The sequence below is a fragment of the Schistocerca nitens genome, chromosome 2, assembly GCF_023898315.1.
Source record: "Schistocerca nitens isolate TAMUIC-IGC-003100 chromosome 2, iqSchNite1.1, whole genome shotgun sequence".
NCBI lineage: Eukaryota > Metazoa > Arthropoda > Insecta > Orthoptera > Acrididae > Schistocerca > Schistocerca nitens.
The window spans coordinates 213,509,863-213,531,265 of record NC_064615.1 but is presented as its reverse complement, the minus strand read 5'-3'; the positions used below and the strand labels follow the sequence as shown (position 1 = coordinate 213,531,265).

At 44.5% G+C, this 21,403-nt stretch overlaps 1 protein-coding gene across 1 annotated transcript in view; it reads right to left on the bottom strand.

The window, feature by feature from the left end:
• LOC126234932 (gustatory receptor for sugar taste 64f-like) overlaps positions 1-21,403 on the bottom strand; it is a 157,693-nt gene that overhangs the window by 88,208 nt on the left and 48,082 nt on the right. The window contains exon 3 of the mRNA XM_049943672.1: positions 16,666-16,851. Coding sequence (XP_049799629.1) covers positions 16,666-16,851 — 186 coding nt within the window. The remainder of the gene's footprint in view (positions 1-16,665; positions 16,852-21,403) is intronic.

The window sequence follows — 21,403 nt, the reverse complement described above, 5'->3', positions numbered from 1 at the left end:
TAGGCAAATGGAGCAAATTGGTTAGTTCTTTTTGCGTAAGATGTGGTCCACTGTGTGCCTTAAGGGCTTATGGATGCACTATTTAGTTCAGAAACCAGAAAAACCTGATTTTTTGGTGCCAAAAGTGAGCTGCGGATTGCAAGATATCTATGCACAGCTAATGTCTGACACTTCACTTCTTTTCTCTTTCGTCAGAGGTCAGCATAAACACTCCCTGTGTGCATTAACGTCCATGATGCAAATGGTTCTTACCACTATGGGACTTAACATCTGAGGTCATCAGTCCCCTAGGACATAGAACTACTTATACCTAACTAATCTAAGGAGATCACACACATTCATGCCCGAGGCAGGATTCGAACCTGCGACCGTAGCGGGCGCGCTGTTCCAGACTGAAGCGCCTAGAAATGCACGGTCACCCCGGCCGGCGTTAACGTCCATAGAATAAATGACTGGGGTAAGCAGGAGACCCTTATTCTATGACAGAGCACAATAGTGTTCAAGCTGTAAACAGATTGGTTTAAAATGCTGAAATTTTTTTCAGAGAAATACACTGATTTACACAGTTTGCAACATGACAATGTTAGGACAGTTGTCAAGAGACCACAACTCGTCCTGAGTAAGTGAAATAACTCTAAACACAACAATATCAAATTTTAACTAGAAGTTTCTTTACAACATTATTCTTACTACTACGTCATGAAGTTGGTCAATATTACGATAAATCATTAAATTCCGGTTCTCAGTTTGGTACTATTTAGGATGACAATCAAGTCTACAGAGGATGGTTAGTTTTGTGACAAGCTGAGCAAAAGATTACCCAAGATTGCTCGAGTTCACAGTGGTCGCAAGCTGGTGAATCAACAAGTTACGCCTCTGCTCGTGGTATTTACTTTAGCTGTGATGAGTTGTCGTCTGCATGTCTGCTCTCGTCCTCTGAAATTCCTATAAAAGTTATTCAAAACCTTTGCTGATTTTATCAGCAGAAACTCTCCAATGTTTCTCGTAAAGCGAGAAAACATGCACTCATCCCTAGTCTTGGAGTATGGCGATATGCACATGCATGGCTGGAGCAGCGTGTGTATTACAATGCCCCCTCAGTACTCGCAAGAACAATTAACTATGTGGCTGGTTCGTTTCTCCGCAGTTGGAGCTCAGCGACGCTACAGCTAGTATCTAACTGAATGACAGCCGCAGTGAACGCAGTGTTCACACAAATTTCTCCTCTGAGCCGTGTTGTTGTTGTTGTTGTTGTGGTCTTCAGTCCTGAGACTGGTTTGATGCAGCTCTCCATGCTACTCTATCCTGTGCAAGCTTCTTCATCTCCCAGTACCTACTGCAGCCTACATCCTTCTGAATCTGCTTAGTGTATTCATCTCTTGGTCTCCCCCTACGATTTTTACCCTCCACGCTGCCCTCCAATACTAAATTGGTGATCCCTTGATGCCTCAGAACATGTCCTACCAACCGATCCCTTCTTCTGGTCAAGTTGTGCCACAAACTCCTCTTCTCCCCAATCCTATTCAGTACCTCCTCATTAGTTATGTGATCTACCCATCTAATCTTCAGCATTCTTCTGTAGCACCACATTTCGAAAGCTTCTATTCTCTTCTTGTCCAAACTATTTACCGTCCATCTTTCACTTCCATACATGGCTACACTCCATACAAATACTTTCAGAAATGACTTCCTGACACTTAAATCTATACTCGATGTTAACAAATTTCTCTTCTTCAGAAACGCTTTCCTTGCCATTGCCAGTCTACATTTTATATCCTCTCTACTTCGACCATCATCAGTTATTTTGCTCCCCAAATAACAAAACTCCTTTACTACTTTAAGTGTCTCATTTCCTAATCTAATACCCTCAACATCACCCGACTTAATTCGACTACATTCCATTATCCTTGTTTTGCTTTTGTTGATGTTCATCTTATATCCTCCCTTCAAGACACCATTCCGTTCAACTACTCTTCCAAGTCCTTTGCTGTCTCTGACAGAATTACAATGTCATCGGCGAACCTCAAAGTTTTTATTTCTTCTCCATGGATTTTAATACCTACTCCGAATTTTTATTTTGTCTCCTTTACTGCTTGCTCAATATACAGATTGAATAACATCGGGGAGAGGCTACAACCCTGTCTTACTCCCTTCCCAACCACTGCTTCCCTGTCATGTCCCTCGACTCTTATAACTGCCATCTGGTTTCTGTACAAATTGTAAATAGCCTTTCGCTCCCTGTATTTTACCCCTGCCACCTTTAGAATTTGAAAGAGAGTATTCCAGTCAACATTGTCAAAAGCTTTCTCTAAGTCTACAAATGCTAGAAACGTAGGTTTGCCTTTCCTTAATCTTTCTTCTAAGATAAGTCGTAAGGTCAGTATTGCCTCACGTGTTCCAGTATTTCTACGGAATCCAAACTGATCTTCCTCGAGGTCGGCTTCTACTAGTTTTCCCATTCGTCTGCAAAGAATTCGTGTTACTATTTTGCAGCTGTGGCTTATTAAACTGATTGTTCGGTAATTCTCACATCTGTCAACACCTGCTTTCTTTGGGATTGGAATTATTATATTTTTCTTGAAGTCTGAGGGTATTTCGCCTGTTTCATACATCTTGCTCACCAGATGGTAGAGTTTACAGAGCGTTATGCGCCCCATTCTGCACTTTACGCTAGTTTAGAGGAGAGTGTCCTCGAAAATTTTGGTATTGTCTTTCTCGTAGCAAAACTGTCCCCCACCTGGGTCCTTTCATGCTTCATGTCACAGCTTTTTCCGACCAATAGGAGCGTTCCTCTTATTTGTGAATACTCTGTCTGCCTATCGCAAAGGCCCTACCATTAAACTGCATCGAAATCTTCCTAGTTCGTTTCCACCAATTGGACATTATGTGCCTGCTCCAGATGCCTAAAAGTTACATGCATACAGCATGAGCATACTACGCACTGTTTACGTGATAAACTGCATCACTGGTTTGTTCATATCCATTTGGAAATTCCGAAACACAGTCTTCGAAAGGGAGGTAAGAAGGAAATGACAAGTATTTTGGACATGTCAGGAAAACTGCTTGTGAAAACTGTGGATTCCTTGGGCAGATGGAGGGAATATTTTGAAGAGTTGCTCAATGTAGGTGAAAATACGATCAGTAATGTTTCAGATTTCGATGTACAATGTGATAGGAATGAGGATGGAAATAGGATCACATTTGAGGGAGTGGTGAAAATGGTCAATAGATTGCAGTGCAATAAAGCAGCTGGGGTGGATGAAATTCAGTCGGAACTCATCAAATACAGTGGAATGTCAGGTCTTAAATGGCTACACAGGATAATTGAAATGGCCTGGGAGTCGGGACAGGTTCCATCAGACTGGACGAAAGCAGTAATCACACCAATCTTCAAACATGGAGACAGAAAAGATTGTAACAACTACAGAGGTATCTCTTTAATCAGCGTTGTGGATAAAATCTTCGCAGGTATTGTTGAAAGGAAAGTGCGAGTATTAGTTAAGGACCAATTTGATGAAAATCAGTATGGGTTTAGACCTCTTAGAGGTTGTCAGGACCAGATCTTTAGCTTACGGCAAATAATGGAGAAGTGTTATGAATGGAACAGGGAATTGTATCTATGCTTTATAGATCTAGAAAAGGCATATGACCGGGTTCCTAGGAGGAAGTTATTGTCTGTTCTACGATATTATGGAACAGGAGGCAAACTTTTGCAAGCAATTAAAGGTCTTTAAATGGATAGTCAGGCAGCAGTTAGAGTCGACGGTAAATTGAGTTCATGGTTCAGAGTAGTTTCAGGGGTAAGACAAGGCTGCAACCAGTCTCCACTGTTGTTCATATTATATATGGATCATATGTTGAGAACAATAGACTGGCTGGGTGAGATTAAGATGTGTGAACACAAAATAAGCAGTCTTGCATATGCGGATGACTTAGTTGTGATGACAGATTCGATTGAAAGTTTGCAAAGTAATATTTCAGAGCTAGATCAGAAATGTAAGGACTATGGTGTGAAGATTAGCATCTCCAAAACGAAAGTAATGTCAGTGGGAAAGAGATATAAACGGATTGAGTGCCAAATAGGAGGAACAAAGTTAGAACAGGTGGACGGTTTCAAGTACTTAGGATGCATATTCTCACAGGATGGCAACATAGTGAAAGAACTGGAAGCGAGGTGTAGCAAAGCTAATGCAGTAAGCGCTCAGCTACGATCTACTCTCTTCTGCAAGAAGGAAGTCAGTACCAAGACTAAGTTATCTGTGCACCGTTCAATCTTTCGACCAACTTTGTTGTATGGGAGCGAAAGCTGGGTGGATTCAGGTTACCTTATCAATAAGGTTGAGGTTACGGATATGAAAGTAGTTAGGATTCATTGCAGGTACTAGTAGATGGGAACAATGGCAGGAGGGTGTCCACAATGAGGAAATCAAAGAAAAACTGGGAATGAACTCTATAGATGTAGCAGTCAGGGCGAACAGGCTTAGATGGTGGGGTCATGTTACACGCATGGGAGAAGCAAGGTTACCCAAGAGACTCGTGGGTTCAGCAGTAAAGGGTAGGAGGAGTCGGGCCAGACCAAGGAGAAGGTACCTGGATTCGGTTAAGAATGATTTTGAAGTAATAGGTTTAACATCAGAAGAGGCACCAATGTTAGCACGGAGTAGGGGATCATGGAGGAATTTTATAAGGGGGACTATGCTCCAGACTGAACGATGAAAGGCATAATCAGTCTTACATGATGATGATGATGAGTTTTCTAAAACTTCTTGCCGTACCACTCCGGTGGCCCGCTACTTGCTCGCCTGCAGGAGTCACCTGGCGCCCGTTCGTTGTCTCTCGCCACAGAACGCCCCCTAACAGCTTTCCGTTGTACTGCCCGTTTTGCACCCTTCATGAGTGCTCATGCCTGCTTCCATACAAAACGTTTCCTCTAGCTGCTTGTTTCACCTCTTGCTCATTGGCATGCAGTATATAGGATACGTGTGTTAATACCGTCGACTGAGTGTCATCACTTTGCATTACATACTTATAGGTAAATCTGCTCATTTTCGCCTAAGTAAGTTAGGTGCTAGTAGAAACCCTTGGGTAACAGAAGAAATATTGAATTTAACTGATGAAAGGAGAAAATATAAAAATGCAGTAAATGAAGCAGGCAAAAAGGAATGCAAACGTCTCAAAAATGAGATCGACAGGCAGTGCCAAATGGCTAAGCAGGGGTGGCTAGAGGACAAATGTAAGGATGTAGAGGCTTATCTCACTAGGGGTAAGATAGATACTGCCTACAGGAAAATTAAAGAGACCTTTGGAGAAAAAAGAACCACTTGCGTGAATATCAAGAGCTTTGATGGAAACCCAGTTCTAAGCAAAGAAGGGAAAGCAGAAAGGTGGAAGGAGTATATAGAGGATTTATACAAGGGCGATGTACTTGTTTGACAATATTATGAAAATGGAAGAGGATGTAGATGAAGATGAAATGGGAGGTATGATACTGCGTGAAGAGTTTGACGGAGCACTGAAAGACCTGAGTCGAAACAAGACCCCCGGAGTAGACAACATTCCATTAGAACCACTGATAGCCTTGGGAGAGCCAGTCCTGACAAAACTCTTCCATCTAGTGAGCAAGATGTTCGAGACAGGCGAAATTCCCTCAGACTTCAAGAAAAATATAATAATTCCAATCCCAAAGAAAGCAGGTGTTGACAGATCTGAAATTTATCGAACTATCAGTTTAATCAGTCACAGCTGCAAAATACTAACGCGAATTCTTTACAGACGAATGGAAAAACTGATAGAAGCCGACCTCGGGGAAGATCAGTTTGGATTCCGTAGAAATGTTGGAACACGTGAGGCAATACTGACCCTACGACTTATCTTAGAAGAAAGATTAAGGAAATGCAAACCTACGTTTCTAGCATTTGTAGACTTAGAGAAAGCTTTTGACAATGTTGATTGGAATACTCTCTTTCAAATTCTGAAGGTGGCAGGGGTAAAATACAGGGAGCGAAAGGCTATTTACAATTTGTACAGAAACCAGATCACAGTTATAAGAGTCGAGGGGTATGAAAGGGAAGCAGTGGTTGGGAAGGGAGTGAGACAGGGTTGTAGCCTATCCCCGACGATATTCAATCTGTATATTGAGCAAGCAATAAAGGAAACAAAAGAAAAGTTCGGAGTAGGTATTAAAATCCATGTAGAGGCAATAAAAACTTTGAGGTTCGCCGATGACATTGTAATTCTGTCAGAGACAGCAAAGGACTTGGAAGAGCAGTTGAACGGAATGGACAGTGTCTTGAAAGGAGGGTATAAGATGAACATCAACAAAAGCAAAACGAGGATAATGGAATGTAGTCGTATTAAGTCGGGTGATGCTGAGGGAATTAGATTAGGAAATGAGACACTTAAAGTAGTAAAGGAGTTTTGCTATTTGGGGAGCAAAATAACTGATGATGGTCGAAGTAGAGAGGATATAAAATGTAGACTGGCAATGGCAAGGAAAGCGTTTCTGAAGAAGAAAAATTTGTTAACATCGAGTATAGATTTAAATGTAAGGAAGTCGTTTCTGAAAGTATTTGTATGGAGTGTGGCCATGTATGGAAGTGAAACGTGGACATAAATACGTTAGACAAGAAGAGAATAGAAGCTTTCGAAATGTGGTGCTACAGAAGAATTCTGAAGATTAGATGGGTAGTTCACATAACTAATGAGGAGGTACTGAGTAGAATTGGGGAGGAGCTTGTGGCACAACTTGACTAGAAGAAGGGATCGGTTGGTAGGACATGTTCTGAGACATCGAGGGATCACCAGTTTAGTATTGGAGGGCAGCGTGGATGGTAAAAATCGTAGAGGGAGACCAAGAGATGAATACATTAAGCAGATTCAGAAGGATGTAGGCTGCAGTAGGTACTGGGAGATGAAGAAGCTTGCACAGGATAGAGTAGCATGGAGAGCTGCATCAAACCAGTCTCAGGACTGAAGACCACAACAACAACAAGTTACGTGTCCTATTCACCTTTCCGTTAGGATGTATAAAAACCCTCTTGTAAGCTGCGAAATTGACCTTCATTTAATCTGCCATCTTACAAATGGGTAAAGTATGTAGGATATATTCCAATGTAAAATCAGGTATTAGGAGAAAATGTAGTTTATAAATTGACGTAGAACGGAGAAATATGCTGTAAAGAGTCTCCGTTAGCATCAGAAGGGTTCTGGCAAGCCAATATTATAGCACTGAGGGACTTGCAAAATATTTACGCACTTAAAATACAATCTGAGGTGTAAAATATATTGTTTTGCGTTATTTAAATTTTACCATCCCCTAAAGTTCTATTCACATGAGTGACATGCCCTGCTGTAGCTGTGAAAGAATGCAACAGCACAAAAAAGCTCCTATTGGAAAACAAAAATAAAATATTAAAAAACTCAGTGAAAAGTAGGGTACCATGTGCCTGAGTCTATCCTTAAAAATGTTAGCATAGGAATGCTTCGGCACATTTTTATGCCAAGACAGAAACAGTGCGTGAGTGTGGGGAAAAGACGGAAAGGAAAAGTAGTAAATACTTAAAGATTCTAGACAGTGGTTGTGGTATTTAAAGAGCGAAGGAGACAGTGGGAGCATGAGAGAAAGAGAGTGACACATTGGTAGGGGTACATAGTTGACAGTGACAGAACAGTGCTAGGAAAAAAGTAAAGGATACAGTTCCGCATTATCGCCTGATAAACAAAGTAAGAGCCTACGGAATATCAGACCAGCTGTGTGGCTGGATTGAAGAGTTTTTAGCAAACAGAACACAGCATGTTGTTCTCAATGGAGAGACGTCTACAGATGTTACAGTAACCTCTGGCGTGCCACAGGGGAATGTTATGGGACCATTGCTTTTCACAATATATATAAATGACCTAGTAGATAGTGTCGGAAGTTCCATGCGGCTTTTCGCGGATGATGCTGTAGTATACAGAGAAGTTGCTGCATTAGACAATTGCAGCGAAATGCAGGAAGATATGCAGCGGATAGGCACTTGGTGCAGGGGGTGGCAACTGACCCTTGCCATAGACAAATGTAATGTATTGCAAATACATAGAAAGAAGGATCCTTTATTGTATAATTATATGATAGCGGAACAAACACTGGTAGCAGTTACTTCTGTAAAATATCTGGAAGTACGCGTGCGGAACGATTTGAAGTGGAACGATCATATAAAATTAATTGTTGGTAAGGCGGGTGCCAGGCTGAGATTCATTGGGAGAGTCCTTAGAAAATGTAGTCCATCAACAAAGGAGGTGGCTTGCAGAACACTCGTTCGACCTATACTTGAGTATTGCTGATCAGTGTGGGATCCGTACCAGGTCGGGTTGACAGAGGAGATAAAGAAGATCCAAAGAAGAGCGGCGCGTTTCGTCACAGGGTTATTTGGTAAGCGTGATAGCGTTACGGAGATGTTTAGCAAACTCAAGTGGCAGACTCTGCAAGAGAGGCGCTCTGCACTCGCGGTGTAGCTTGCTGTCCAGGTTTCGAGAGGGTGCGTTTCTGGATGAGGTATCGAATGTATTGCGTCCCCCCACTTATACCTCCCGAGGAGATCACGAATGTAAAATTAGAGAGATTCGAACGCGCACGGAGGCTTTCCGGCAGTCGTTCTTCCCGCGAAACATACGTGACTGGAACAGGAAAGGGAGGTAATGACAGTGGCACGTAAAGTGCCCTCCGCCACACACCGTATGGAGGCTTGCGCAGTATAAATGTAGATGTAGATGTAGATGCCAGTGGGAGAGGGATAAAGAGAAGGAGAAAGCGGAAGTGGGTGAGAGCCAGTGATAATGACAGAGATTCTATGACAATGTCAAAGAGGAAGCGAGAGATAGTGATAGTGAGAACAGACACCGCTGCGGTGGGAAGGTACGAGTGAGAGAGTAGTATTAAGAGAGAGCAAGAGGGAGATAGTGAAAGTGAGAGGAGACAGTGTTATTACAAGGGAACCAGGGAGACTGTGGCTGTGAGACAGGGGACAGTGACAGTTAGAGAGACACAAAGAGATGAGAAGTCGGGCTGAACGAGTAAGCGAGAATCGGCAAGTGAGAATGAAAGGGTGTATTCAACTTACAGCGATGGAGTAATGGGTGTGAGCGAGTTAGAGTTACGGGAACATGTGGAAATGCGACTTGAATTGCATGTTAAAAAGAGTGCGAATAAGTTTGCATGCCAAAATTTTGGGCAAATTTTGAAAGGTGCTGAGGAAGGTAGAATATGGAAGCTGGTATCCCACTTTTCAGTCAGAATATTTTAATAAACAGGAGCATATTCGTATTTTTGTGCTTCCACAGGAGCATTTTACGCTGGTAAGCACAACAGGACATCTGTTAAGGTATCAGGGAATTACTTCTGTGGTACTAGAGGGAGCTGTACAGAGTAAAAACTGCAGAGGAAGACAGAGCTTGGAACACATAGTAAATAAGTGAGAATACAGGTTTCAAGTGCTATTCAGAGATGAAAAGTTTGACATGGGGTGTGTGTGTGTGTGTGGTTTGAGGTTTTCTGGCGCTAAACAGCGTGGTCATCAGCGCCCAAACGCATAGAAACAGGAACACATGCGGTGAAGGGACGAAGACGGACAGCGAACAAGGAGAACGGCTAAAAGACACAGACCTGACGCAGTTCCAAATCCTCACATACAGAGGCAAAACAAGAGGAGAAGAAACGCACTAAAAAAGGAAAGGAAACACAAGGAAAAGAGAACAGAAATCGAAGTGAAACAAGTAGGTAATCATGACTGGCGGACCTCTTACCTAAAACCTGGGTGAGCCAGTCACCCAGCAGCGCATTAAAATCTTCTCCCTAAAATCCGAGGCAACAAATTGGACAGGACACAAAACCGTAAGACCTTAACCGCAATCGTTGCGTCGTCTTGCAAAATAGAGGGCAAATCCGGTGGCAAGGAAACCACCGCCCTCTGGTCAGAGAATAAAAGACAGTTAAGTAAAATGTGTCGGACAGTAATCTGGACGCCACAAGCACTGCAGATTGGGGGGTCCTCCCACCGGAGTAAAAAACCGTGCGTTAAGGGACTGTGCCCGACGCGGAGGCGAGTGAGGAGAACCTCATCCCGCCTGCATGACTGGTAGGACGTACGCCATGGCCGCGTGGTGGCCTTGACCAGACGCAGCTTATTTTCACCGACTGCCAGTCACTCCTCTTCCCACTGACGCATAACACGAAAACGCAAAAGGGAGGTAACAGCATGGAGGGGGCACATTTAACAACGTGAGGGAGGGAACATGCATCTTTGGCAGCCACATCCGCCAGTTCGTTTCCCCTAATACCCACGTGTCCCGGCACCCGGCACCCAGCAGAAAGAAACCTCCTTCCCCTGCCGTTGCAGGTGGAGTAGGGCATCGTGGATGTTCTGGACGACCGTATCCGCTGGGTACAAGTGCTGCATGGTCTGAAGGGCACTCAGGGAGTCAGAACAGATGAGAAACTTAAGACTGGGAACACATCTCATCTGCTCCAATTCCCGCAAGATCGCAAACAATTCGGCATCAAAGATGGAAGCCGTAACTTGACGACTCGATCAGGGAAAACCAACAGAACAATCAACAGAGTCCCCCTGTTTAGAGCCATCCGTAAATACTGGTACATGGTCGGGATGCTGGTTTAAAATATCGTAAAATAAGGAGGTAAAAACAGACGCAGGAGTGCAGCTCTTCCGGTACTCTGACAAGTATAAAATGACTTTGGGCCTCTGGTGCAACCAGGGAGGCAGGCGGGTAAAAGCCTGGAGTTGGGGTGCCACACACTCCACACCAAGGGACTCAAGCAAATGCTTGGCACGAATCCCAAATGGTCTCGTTGTCCTGGGACGACTGGAAAATAGACGTTCCATAGGCGGTCGGGCAACGGTAGGGTACGCAGGGGAGGTAGGACAGGCAAGGAACTGACACACCCGTCGCACCATGAGGAGTTTCCACCGGATGGCGAGCGGCGGTTCCCCTGCCTCAGCACACAGGCTGGGGACGGAACTGGTACGGAATGCAGCAGTGGCCATCCTGATACCCTCATGGTGTACTGCGTCAAGAATCTTCAGATACGAAGGCCTCGCTGACCCATACACAGTGCATCCATAGTCAAGACGCGACCGGACAAAAGCCCTATAAAACTGCAGCAGACGCGCCCGATCTGCTCCCCAGGACCGATGGCTCAGACACTTTAAAATATTCAGTGCCTTCAGGGCCCCGTGGCCAGTTGCATCAACCCAGTTGTAACACCATAGCTCTTAATGCTGTACTGATTTATTTTGCTTTTGTTTCATTTAATGTTACATTGCTGTGCTTCTGTAAATGTGTTTGTTTGAATCGATAACATAAAACTGTATACTCCTTTCTTTGTACAAACTTTGATGTCATGGTTTGGTTCTATGCAATGTAGTGTATCTGTCATTTAAATTCTTTGTCCCATTTGGTGGGAACGAAACTTACTATATATAATTGTAATTTCTGTGTGAATATTTTTTTGTAGAAATGTTAATATGTGCAAATGTTCTGTGTTATTCAATGCGTTTGGTTGCTGATATGTAAACTGCTGATCCTCACTTAGGAATCTTTGTAATTTTGTGTATAAGAGGTAGCGTGGTTCCCCTCGGGAACGGAACTGTGTAGCGCGCGCAAATTGTGGTTGGCCTGGGTAGGAAAGGTGGAACTGATAGTCAGGGACGAGCTACGAGTCGGGGACAAGCTACCAAACTGTGCACTGCCATGTCAAAGATGCATATTGTGCTGGTTCCGAGAGAGGCTTTTTCTGCTACTTTCCAATGCCTCGGATGGATGGATAAAATAGCTGGAACTATTCTGGAATTTGTATCTGTCGTCGCCACCAAGAACTGACAGAGTCCAGCAATTTTACCTGCAATTCCACCTACCAACATGCAGTTGCCATCACATTGCGCAATCATTGCATCGGAATACTACAATGATGTACAGTGAAGGATCAGCTTAATGGATGTGTTAGTGTGCTCAAATATAAGGTAATTTATATCTGAATGTATATACCAAGCTTGATTTTTCTCCTCATCATAACACCTCCCAGGTTCCTCTCCGTTTGAACTAAAGTGATTTCCGAGTGTCCTTACTGAAAGAACATTAAAGCCTAGAGTTTTGCTAATTAATGGCTCTTGAACATAGTAAAAAGAAAGTTAAAGTGAATGTGGCAAGAGAGTGAGTTAAAGTAAGTGATGCTTTCTGAAAATAATTTTCCTATTAAAATTGCTTATTACTGTGTTGTCGCCAACTTCAAATTAAAAGTTCTCAAGACTGAGGCTTATAAAGTTTTGCTTAGTAAATGATCACATTGCTGTCTGTAGTAAATTCTAAAAGGTGAGTCAGTTTCTTGCAATTTTGCCAACATTGTGTTTCACTGTAGTAAAAGTGGAAAACTGCAGTTGTGAAACGTTATATACTCATGTTTGCTAAGTGTATGTTTCTCTTGTGTATAGGAAGTGCATATTAATAATATAACAGGATCCACAGTTTGTCTATTGTATTAATGCTGGGTAACAAGTAATGGGGAGACCACTAATTATAAAAACCATAATTTCTTTATTCAAATGATAGTGAGAAGCAACCTGTTAGTGGATTCCAATTAACTTTCATTTTCAATAGTAAAGTATTTAACTGAGAGAGGCTTAACCTATATCCAATTAATGATTCTGCAGTGAATAGTAATAATAACGTTACAAAGACCATTCAGTTTGTATAAGCCCTGAAAGTAATAGTGTGTTTCGGTATCTGTTATAATTTTGCAAATAGTTTGTGCTGCTCTAGATGCTAGCTTCAATCTTAACGTAAACAAATGTATGTGTCAGAGTTCACTGCACTCCCGTGTGACAAAGTTTAGGTTGTGTTTATCCACTAAAATTACTAATAACTATTTTATTGAACGAAAATGTTAATCATTCTCTTGCCTAGTTAGGCTGACGACCGTTTTCTTTATCCATTAAACGGTGCAGATAAAATTTCGTTTGTTACTGTTCAAATATTTACGTAATTCTGACTTCCATTTCCGATAAGCCACCTCCGTTAGGTACAACACGGTCAACATAACAAAATTCCTCTCAGAGGGTAACACTGCTCTGTTGCTGTATACCATAATTGCTTTAACAAAATAGTTTTATTTTACAACCTGTTTCCAGCTTTAAGGTTATGGTACAGTAGTAGCAGACGGTAGTCTTATACAGTCAGAAAGAAAGGACACAGTTCATTCTCCTACGGAGTAACACCGCCTCTCGTTTGAATATTGCCATCAATTAAGCGAAACAAAAAATAAATATTTGTCCTCCAATCGTGGACAACCGACCACCGTGTGGTCCTCTGTCAATTGCGTCATTCGTTGTGGTATGGACTTCTTTGGGAACAGTACACCTCTCTCCCGGCCGTCGTCGGCTGTTTTGGTCTCAGAGCCACTACGTGTCAATCAAGCAGCTTCTCAATTGGCGTCACGAGGCCATCCCACTCCGGTCCTTTCATGGAGTAATCCCTGGTGGTACCAGGAATAGAACCCAGGTCCTCCGCATAAGTAGATCCCACAGAAACACGAGGTTTTGGCAAAGACATGTAGCTCACTATCGTGGGCAGGCAGAAGTCGTCACTCTTTACACGGACGCATAATAAACTTAATTGTGAGAAAGTTCACAGATTTCAGAAACAGTAACTTTAACATGCTGATTCCGTAATGATCTTACAGATTTTCAGGGATGATGGAGAACGATAAATGTATCAAATTTCAAAGATATCGACTGGCACCTTTCACCGAAAATTTCAAATACTCTCGGATACTCTATATGCGCTTGAGATTAGGGTGCCAGAATGTTTGGTGAAACAAGAATGTATGGGTGCTGTCCTGAAAACAGTGCTGTTGTCATCTTGAAAGGCGAGAGTGTCCGCAGCATACTCGTAATGAAAATATAGAAGAAAGGCGAGCACTTGGTCACAGAAAACGTTGAAATAAACATGCTGGAAATATTCGTGGTGACCTGAAAGAATGGGCCCAAGCTATGGAACCAAAAGCACCCAATAAACATCACAGAACCATCTCCAGTGTGATCTACACCCTCACACACTGTAGGTTGAAGGTGCACTCGATGTCTTGCAAAATTGCCACTACATCACACACTACCAGTCAATTAGTTTCTGCATTGTTTCGTTCTCCGAAGACATCAAGATTTATGTGCTATTGAGAACAGTGGTCTTCTAGGAGGTGCTCGACTTCCTCTTTTTCCAGTGCATGCAGTTCCCACCGCTCGGATGAAGACTGACATAAGACCTGTCACAAAGGCACTCGCAGCGGTCGTCTGCTGCCGTAGGCCATTAACGCGAGATTTCGCCGAACTGTGCTAACGGATACGTTCGTCGTTCGTCCCATGTGGATTTCTGCGGTTATTCCACACGTTGTGTGTGTGTGTGTGTGTGTGTGTATGTGTTAGCGCAACCGTTGCTGCTCTCGACCGTTAAGTGAAGGCCATCGGCCACTCCATTGCCCTTGGTGAGGATGAAATTTTGTATTCTCGGCACACTTTTGTTCCTGTGGATCTCGGGAACTCGGAACACTGAATTCCCTAACGATTCCCGAAATAGAATGTCCCATGCGTCTAACACCAATTACCATTCCACGTTCAAACTCAATTAATTCCCATTGTGCGGCAATAATCACGTCGGAGACCTTTTCACGTGAATCAGCTGAGTAGAAGTCCGCCCCGGTAGCTGAGTGGTCAGCGTGACAGACTGTCAATCCTAAGGGCCCGGGTTCGATTCCCAGCTGGGTCGGAAATTTTCTCCGCTCAGGGACTGTCCTAATCATCATCATTTCATCCCCATCGACGCGCAGGTCGCCGAAGTGGCGTCAACTCGAAAGACCTGCACCAGGTGAACGGTCTACCCGACGGGAGGCCCTAGCCACACGACATTTCCATTACCTGAGTAGAAGCGACACCTTAGAAACAACACCTCCGCTAATGCACTGCCCTTTTATACGTTGTGCATACGATTCCGCCGCCATCCGAATAAGTGCATATCGCTATTCCATGACCTCAGTATAATACACTAGTGGTCATTAAAATTGCTACACCAAGATAAATGCAGATGATAAACGGGGATTCATTGGACAAATATATTATACTAGAAATGACATTTGATTTCATTTTCACGCAATTTGGGTGCATAGATCCTGAGAAATCAGTACCCAGAACAACCACCCGTGGCCGTAATAACGGCCTCGATACGCCTGCGTATTGAGTCAAATAGAGCTTGGATGGCGTGTACAGGTACAGCTGCCCATGCAGCTTCAACACGATACCTCAGTTCATCAAGAGTAGTGACTGGCGTATTGTGACGAGCCAGTTGCTCGGCCATCATTGACCAGACGTTTTGAACTGGTGAGAGATCTGGAGAATGTGCTGGCCAGGGCAGCAGTTGAACATTTTCTGTATCCATAAAGGTCCGTACAGGACCTGCAACATGCGGTCGTGCATTATCCTGCTGAAATGTAGGGTTTCGCAGGGATCGAATGAAGGGTAGAGCCACGGGTCGTAACACATCTGAAATGTAACGTCCACTCTTCAAAGTGCCGTCAATGCGAACAAGAGGTGACCGAGACGTGTAACCAATGGCACCCCATACCATCACGCCAGGTGATACGCCAGTATGGCGATGACGAATACACGCTTCCAATGTGTGTTTACCGCGATGTCGCCAAACACGTATGCGACCGTCATGATGCTGTAAACAAAACCTGGATTCATCCGAAAAAATGACGTTTTGCCATTCGTGCACCAAGGTTCGTCGTTGAGTACACCATCGCAGGCGCTCCAGTCTGTGATGCAGCGTCAAGGGTAACCGCAGCCATGGTCTCCGAGCTGATAGTCCATGGTGCTGCAAACGTCGTCGAACTGTTCGTGCAGATCGTTGTTGTCTTGGAAACGTTCCCATCTGTTGACTCAGGGACGAGACGTGGCTGCACGATCCGTTACAGCCATGTGGATAAGATGCCTGTCATCTCGACTGCTGGTGATACGAGGCCGTTGGGATCCAGCACGGCGTTCCGTATTACCCTCCTGAACCCACTGATTCCATATTCTGCTAACAGTCATTGGATCTCGACCAACGCGAGCAGCAATGTCGCGATACGATAAACCGCAATCGCGATAGGCTACAATCCGACCTTTATCAAAGTCGGAAACGTGATGGCACGCATTTCTCCTCCTTACACGAGGCATCACAACAACGTTTCACCAGGCAACGCCGGTCAAGTGCTGTTTGTGTATGAGAAATCGGTTGGAAACTTTCCTCATCTCAGCACGTTTTAGGTGTCGCCACCGGCGCCAACCTTGTGTGAATGCTCTGAAAAGTTAATCATTTACATATCACAGCATGTTCTTACTGTCAGTTAAATTTCGCGTCTGTAGCACGTCATCTTCGTGGTGTAGAAATTTTAATGGCCAGTAGCGTAAAATCGTGTGAAATGGTGGTGGTTAGCCTATTTATCGTTACAAGGCCTTTGCGGTTACACTGCGTCTCATCTATGTTTCTCTATCGTGAACACGATGGCGCTGCCGCCCTGGTCGGGTCTCTAGCTCGCCTAGGCGGATAGCAGGTGTTGCCCGCGGCGCGCTGCAGCTGACTCACCGAGCGCGAAGCACATGAGGGAGGCGGCGGTGAGACGCAGGCGCGTGTGCAGCCCCCGGGGGCGGCCGTAGTCGGCGAGGGCGGCGTCCGCCTCCCGCCAGCGCCGCGACACGTGCGGCCACCTGGTCGCCAGCTGCAGGAACGCCGCGTTCGTCAGGAAGCCCGCACCGTAGAACGCCACGCCACCTACCGTCACCGACACTTAACTCTCTGCACGCTGGCGGGACCAGTCAAAAAATGGTTCAAATGGCTCTGAGCACTATGGGACTTAACTTCTAAGGTCATCAGTCCCCTAGAACGGAGAACTACTTAAACCTAACTAACCTAAGGACATCACAGTCATCCATGCCCAAGGCAGGATTCGAACCTGCGCCGTAGCGGTCGCGCGGTTCCAGACTGTAGTGCCTAGAACCGCTCGACCACCCCGGCCGGCGGGACTAGTCACAAACGTATGAAATGTCTCGCAGTTGAGAATATGGACAACTATCATCTGTACGAGGGGGTACCTAAAAAATACATTGCCGTAGTCCAGGGGTTCCCAACAAAATTTTCTCGAGGACCCCCTCATATCACAGTATCAAGTACCTAAAAAAGCCAAATTAAGAGTCTCTTATATGTTTCTATTTTTGATACTTAGAGAAAAAACATCGACATATTCAAAATGGTTCAAATGGCTCTGAGCACTATGCGTCTTAACTTCTGAGGTCATCAGTCGCCTAGAACTTAGAACTAATTAAACCTAACTAACCTAAGGACATCACACACATCCACGTCCGAGGCAGGATTCGAACCTGCGACCGTAGCGGTCGCTCGGTTCCAGGCTTTAGCTCCTAGAACCGCACGGCTACTGCGTTCAGCTCATCGACATATTCATAGCAAATTACACATTGAGGTTTAGGTTGTTGCTCAGGTCCACTGAACGTAAAACCGATTTCGTAGTAATCAGATTTATATTTTCTAATTTTTCCAGTAAGCTGAACACTGGTCTTTGAAGGGTTAGGTTCAAGGGACGCCGACGATTTAGGTTCAATTGACACTGACAATTTCGGTTCGAGAGTCACTGACTTACTTGCTTGAACATCAAATGCATTATCTTCCTCTTCATCTGTAGGCCTTTCTCGTTTTAACGAACCCCTTTTTAACCAACAGTCCATTTTTAACCACGCGAACTGTAGCTTCCGCGAAAAACAACGCTTTACAAGCACTACTATTTTAATACAGAATACTGAATACGTAAACAACACGGTCTGTGAAAGCACTGGCAATAAATTAACAATGGTCGATTGTCGTCTGAAATGCGAGTTTCTGTAAAGTGAGCGTCAGTTGTCAGCTGCAAAGAGGCAGCGCGCGCAGTCTAACGGCATACAGCGGAACTATTTGCCTCTATCTAATTCTATTTTTATGCTAGAATGTGCTAGTGTCAGTTGGCTCCAGGAAGATTCTAGACGCAGAAGTTAGCGTTCACTAAAGCTCTGCTCGTGCAGGAAGCTGCCAAAACAAAAAAATCTGTTATCATACGAAATATATTTAATATATTTTTTATTCTAATAGCATCTTGCGGACCCCTCTGTTATAACTCGCGGACCCCTGGGGGTCCGCGGACCACCTGTTGGGATGTAGCCGAAGCTAGTGTAGTACACATTTCTGCCGCTAGGCATGTATAGCGCAACTCATTCTCAGTTCAGTGCTGCCTGTCTTGTCGACCTGGCTTGTTCTGGTCATCTGCAGTGATTGTTTTTGCTAGCACTGTTTTGTTCGGGCATTTCGTTTTTAATGATGGCAAGTTTATGTGACCAACATGCAGCTGATGGCGACATGTCGACTGATGATAAATCTCGTTCTAGACATCCATCAACTGCCCGAATCATCCAGAGTTTGTTCCCCCATGTCAGACCGTCAATCATGCCTTTTATTTGGAAGTTATAACAAGATTGCGCAACAGTGTTCGTCAAAAAAGACCCATTTGTGACAGCCAGGAGACTGGCTCTTGCACCACGACAACGCACCTGCACACACAGCGGTCTCTGTTAGACAATTTTGGGCTAAAACTGGCATTGTTCTGCTGCTCGGCGCATCTTACTCTCCTGACCTGGCTGCGTGCGAATTTTTCTTGTTTCCACGCATGAAAAAGGGCATGAAAGAATGCCAGTTTGACAATATTGAAGAAGTCAAGAAACAAAACGAGGGAGGGGCTATAGGCCATGTCTAAAGATAACTATAAAAAATGTTTCGAACAGTGGAAATACCGGTGGGACTAACGTATTAGTTGTAATGGAGAGTACGTATTTTGAAGGGGGTAAGATTGTTTTGCATATAATTTGAAAATATACAGCTTTTAAAAGTAATTCCTCTTGTTTGGGTACACCCTCCTATAACAGAATGACGACAATGTAAGTTTGCAGCTGGCCGATGTGGCCGAGCGGTTCTAGGCGCTTCAGTCTGGAACTGCGCGACTGCTACCGTAGCAGGTTCGAATCCTGCCTTTGGCATGAATGTGTGTGATGTCCTTAGGTTAGTTAGGTTTAAGTAGTTCTAGGTGATTGGTGACCTCAGATGTCCCATAATGCTCAGAGCCATTTGAACCATTTGAATTTGTAAATTTGTGCCAGACCGGAACTCGAACCCGGATTTCCCACTTATCGCGAGCAGTCGCCTTACCATATAGGTATCTGAGCACGATTCATGCCAGACCATAAACTTCGACATGTCATCAAATATGTGTCTATAACCTACACTCGTACATCCATTATGTTTATCACCGTAGAGGGGAGACATTTTACGTGAAAGTTGCTTGCCCGGTGTCGACAGATAAATACGACGTCCACTATGCTTATGTGAACTCGCAAATTTGATTTCTCGGAAGCCGAGTTCTCGAAAGCGCCTTTTTTTGTGCCCATGCAGCTATCTCAATACTGGAATATCACATTGCAATTCCTTTTGACAATTTAGAGCACGAGTAGCCAACCTTTCCTTACCTATCGGCCACATTTGTCCCTTCGTGACAGTAAAACTTTCTAACCGCCCACCGGTTCCACAGTAATGTTGATTTACAGGGTGGGGCAAATAAAAGTGGCCCGTAGAACAGAGTTCCAGGCTATATAGAACTACAGCAGAGGAAAGGTAGCTACTAAGAAGCTGGACTGCTGGAAGTGCTGCAGTCTCATCCGAAACGTTCTGCTGCAATTCTTGAAGACTATGAAGGTTGCTGTATCGCAACACCTTATACTTGAGGGCTCCCCACGCAAAGTAATAGAACACTGGGCAGCTAGGGCCGTGACCAGACTGACCTCTGCTAACAACTCCATCAGGCCTGAAAGTTGCGTAAATGTGCTCCAAGGTTCTGCCGGGTGTAAGGGCAGTTGCTCCATCCTGTTGGAAGTAACTGTAGGTCGTTTCCTCCTCCGTTAATTCTGCCATAAATGGTTTCAAAATGTTGGCAATGTAACGCGCCAAATCAACGCCTGATGAAAGAAGATGGGACCAATGCGGCTTGCAGACAGTGCACACCAAACGCCAACTTTTGATAACGCAGTGGTGTTTCGTGGAAGTTATGCAGATTCTCCGCTGCCCAGAACCTGTGATTCTGTGAGCTGACATAACAACTCAGGTGAAACCACGCTTCATCAGACACAGAGAACAGTTCCATGTCCAAGTCATCCTTTGCCATCTCAGTGAACAGCCACTCACGAATGTGGAGGCGCTGAGGAGCATCTGCTGGTTTAAATTCATGAAAATTGGACACTCGGTAGGGATGCATGTGTAGGTCCAGCTGAAGTATTCGTCCGCATGATCGACGTGATATGCCCGTGTCTTGCGACAGGTGTTGGGTTGATTTGGTAGGACTTTTAAGCATTTTCTGGTGACTGCAGCCACATTTTCTGGTGTGCGGGCACGTTTCGAAATGTTTTTGACTTGTTCAAAACAGACCCTGTCTGAGCCCATTTTCGGACAAAGCGTCGCTTAATACTTTTTGCTCGCACTTTGACACCATTATACTTCTCAGCACACTACCTACCACACCGTTTGCACGACACTGTTGTCACGTAACTTTACGCATCGAACACCCGCTGCTCCACTGTGAGCACCATCGTCCCCTTTGCACCGCTCCACTCACAATGACGCAGCCCGCTCTACGTTCTGAGATCACAGGGTGTTTTTTTAAGGGTACTTACACGTCCAATAAAAAAAAAAAAATTGCGTCACCTCGGTTCCGAGAGTTCCGGAACCTGTACTGAAAATTGGAGTAGAGATCAACATAAACATCATGTCCACCCTTTTTATTGCTCATGAAAACCACACATTGCATGTTGTACCACCATACAGAGGTGGTGGTCCAGACTGCTGTACACACCGGTACCTATAATACCCAGTAGCTCGTGCTCTTGCATTGATGCATGCCTGTATTCGTCGTGGCATACTATCCACAAGTTCATCAAGGCACTGTTGGTCCAGATTGTCCCACTCCTCAACGGCGGTTCGGCGTAGATTCCTCAGATTCGTTGGTGGGTCACGTCGTTCATAAATAGTCCTTTTAAATCTATTCCAGGCATATTCGATAGGGTTCATGTCTGGAGAACATGCTAGCCACTCTAGTCGAGCGATGTCGTTGTCCTCTAGGAAGTCATTCACAAGATGTGCACCACGGGGACCATGAAGACGAATGCCTCCCCAATATGCTGCCGATATGACGTATTGTCAGTTGGAGGATGGCATTCACATACTGTACAGCCGTTAGGGT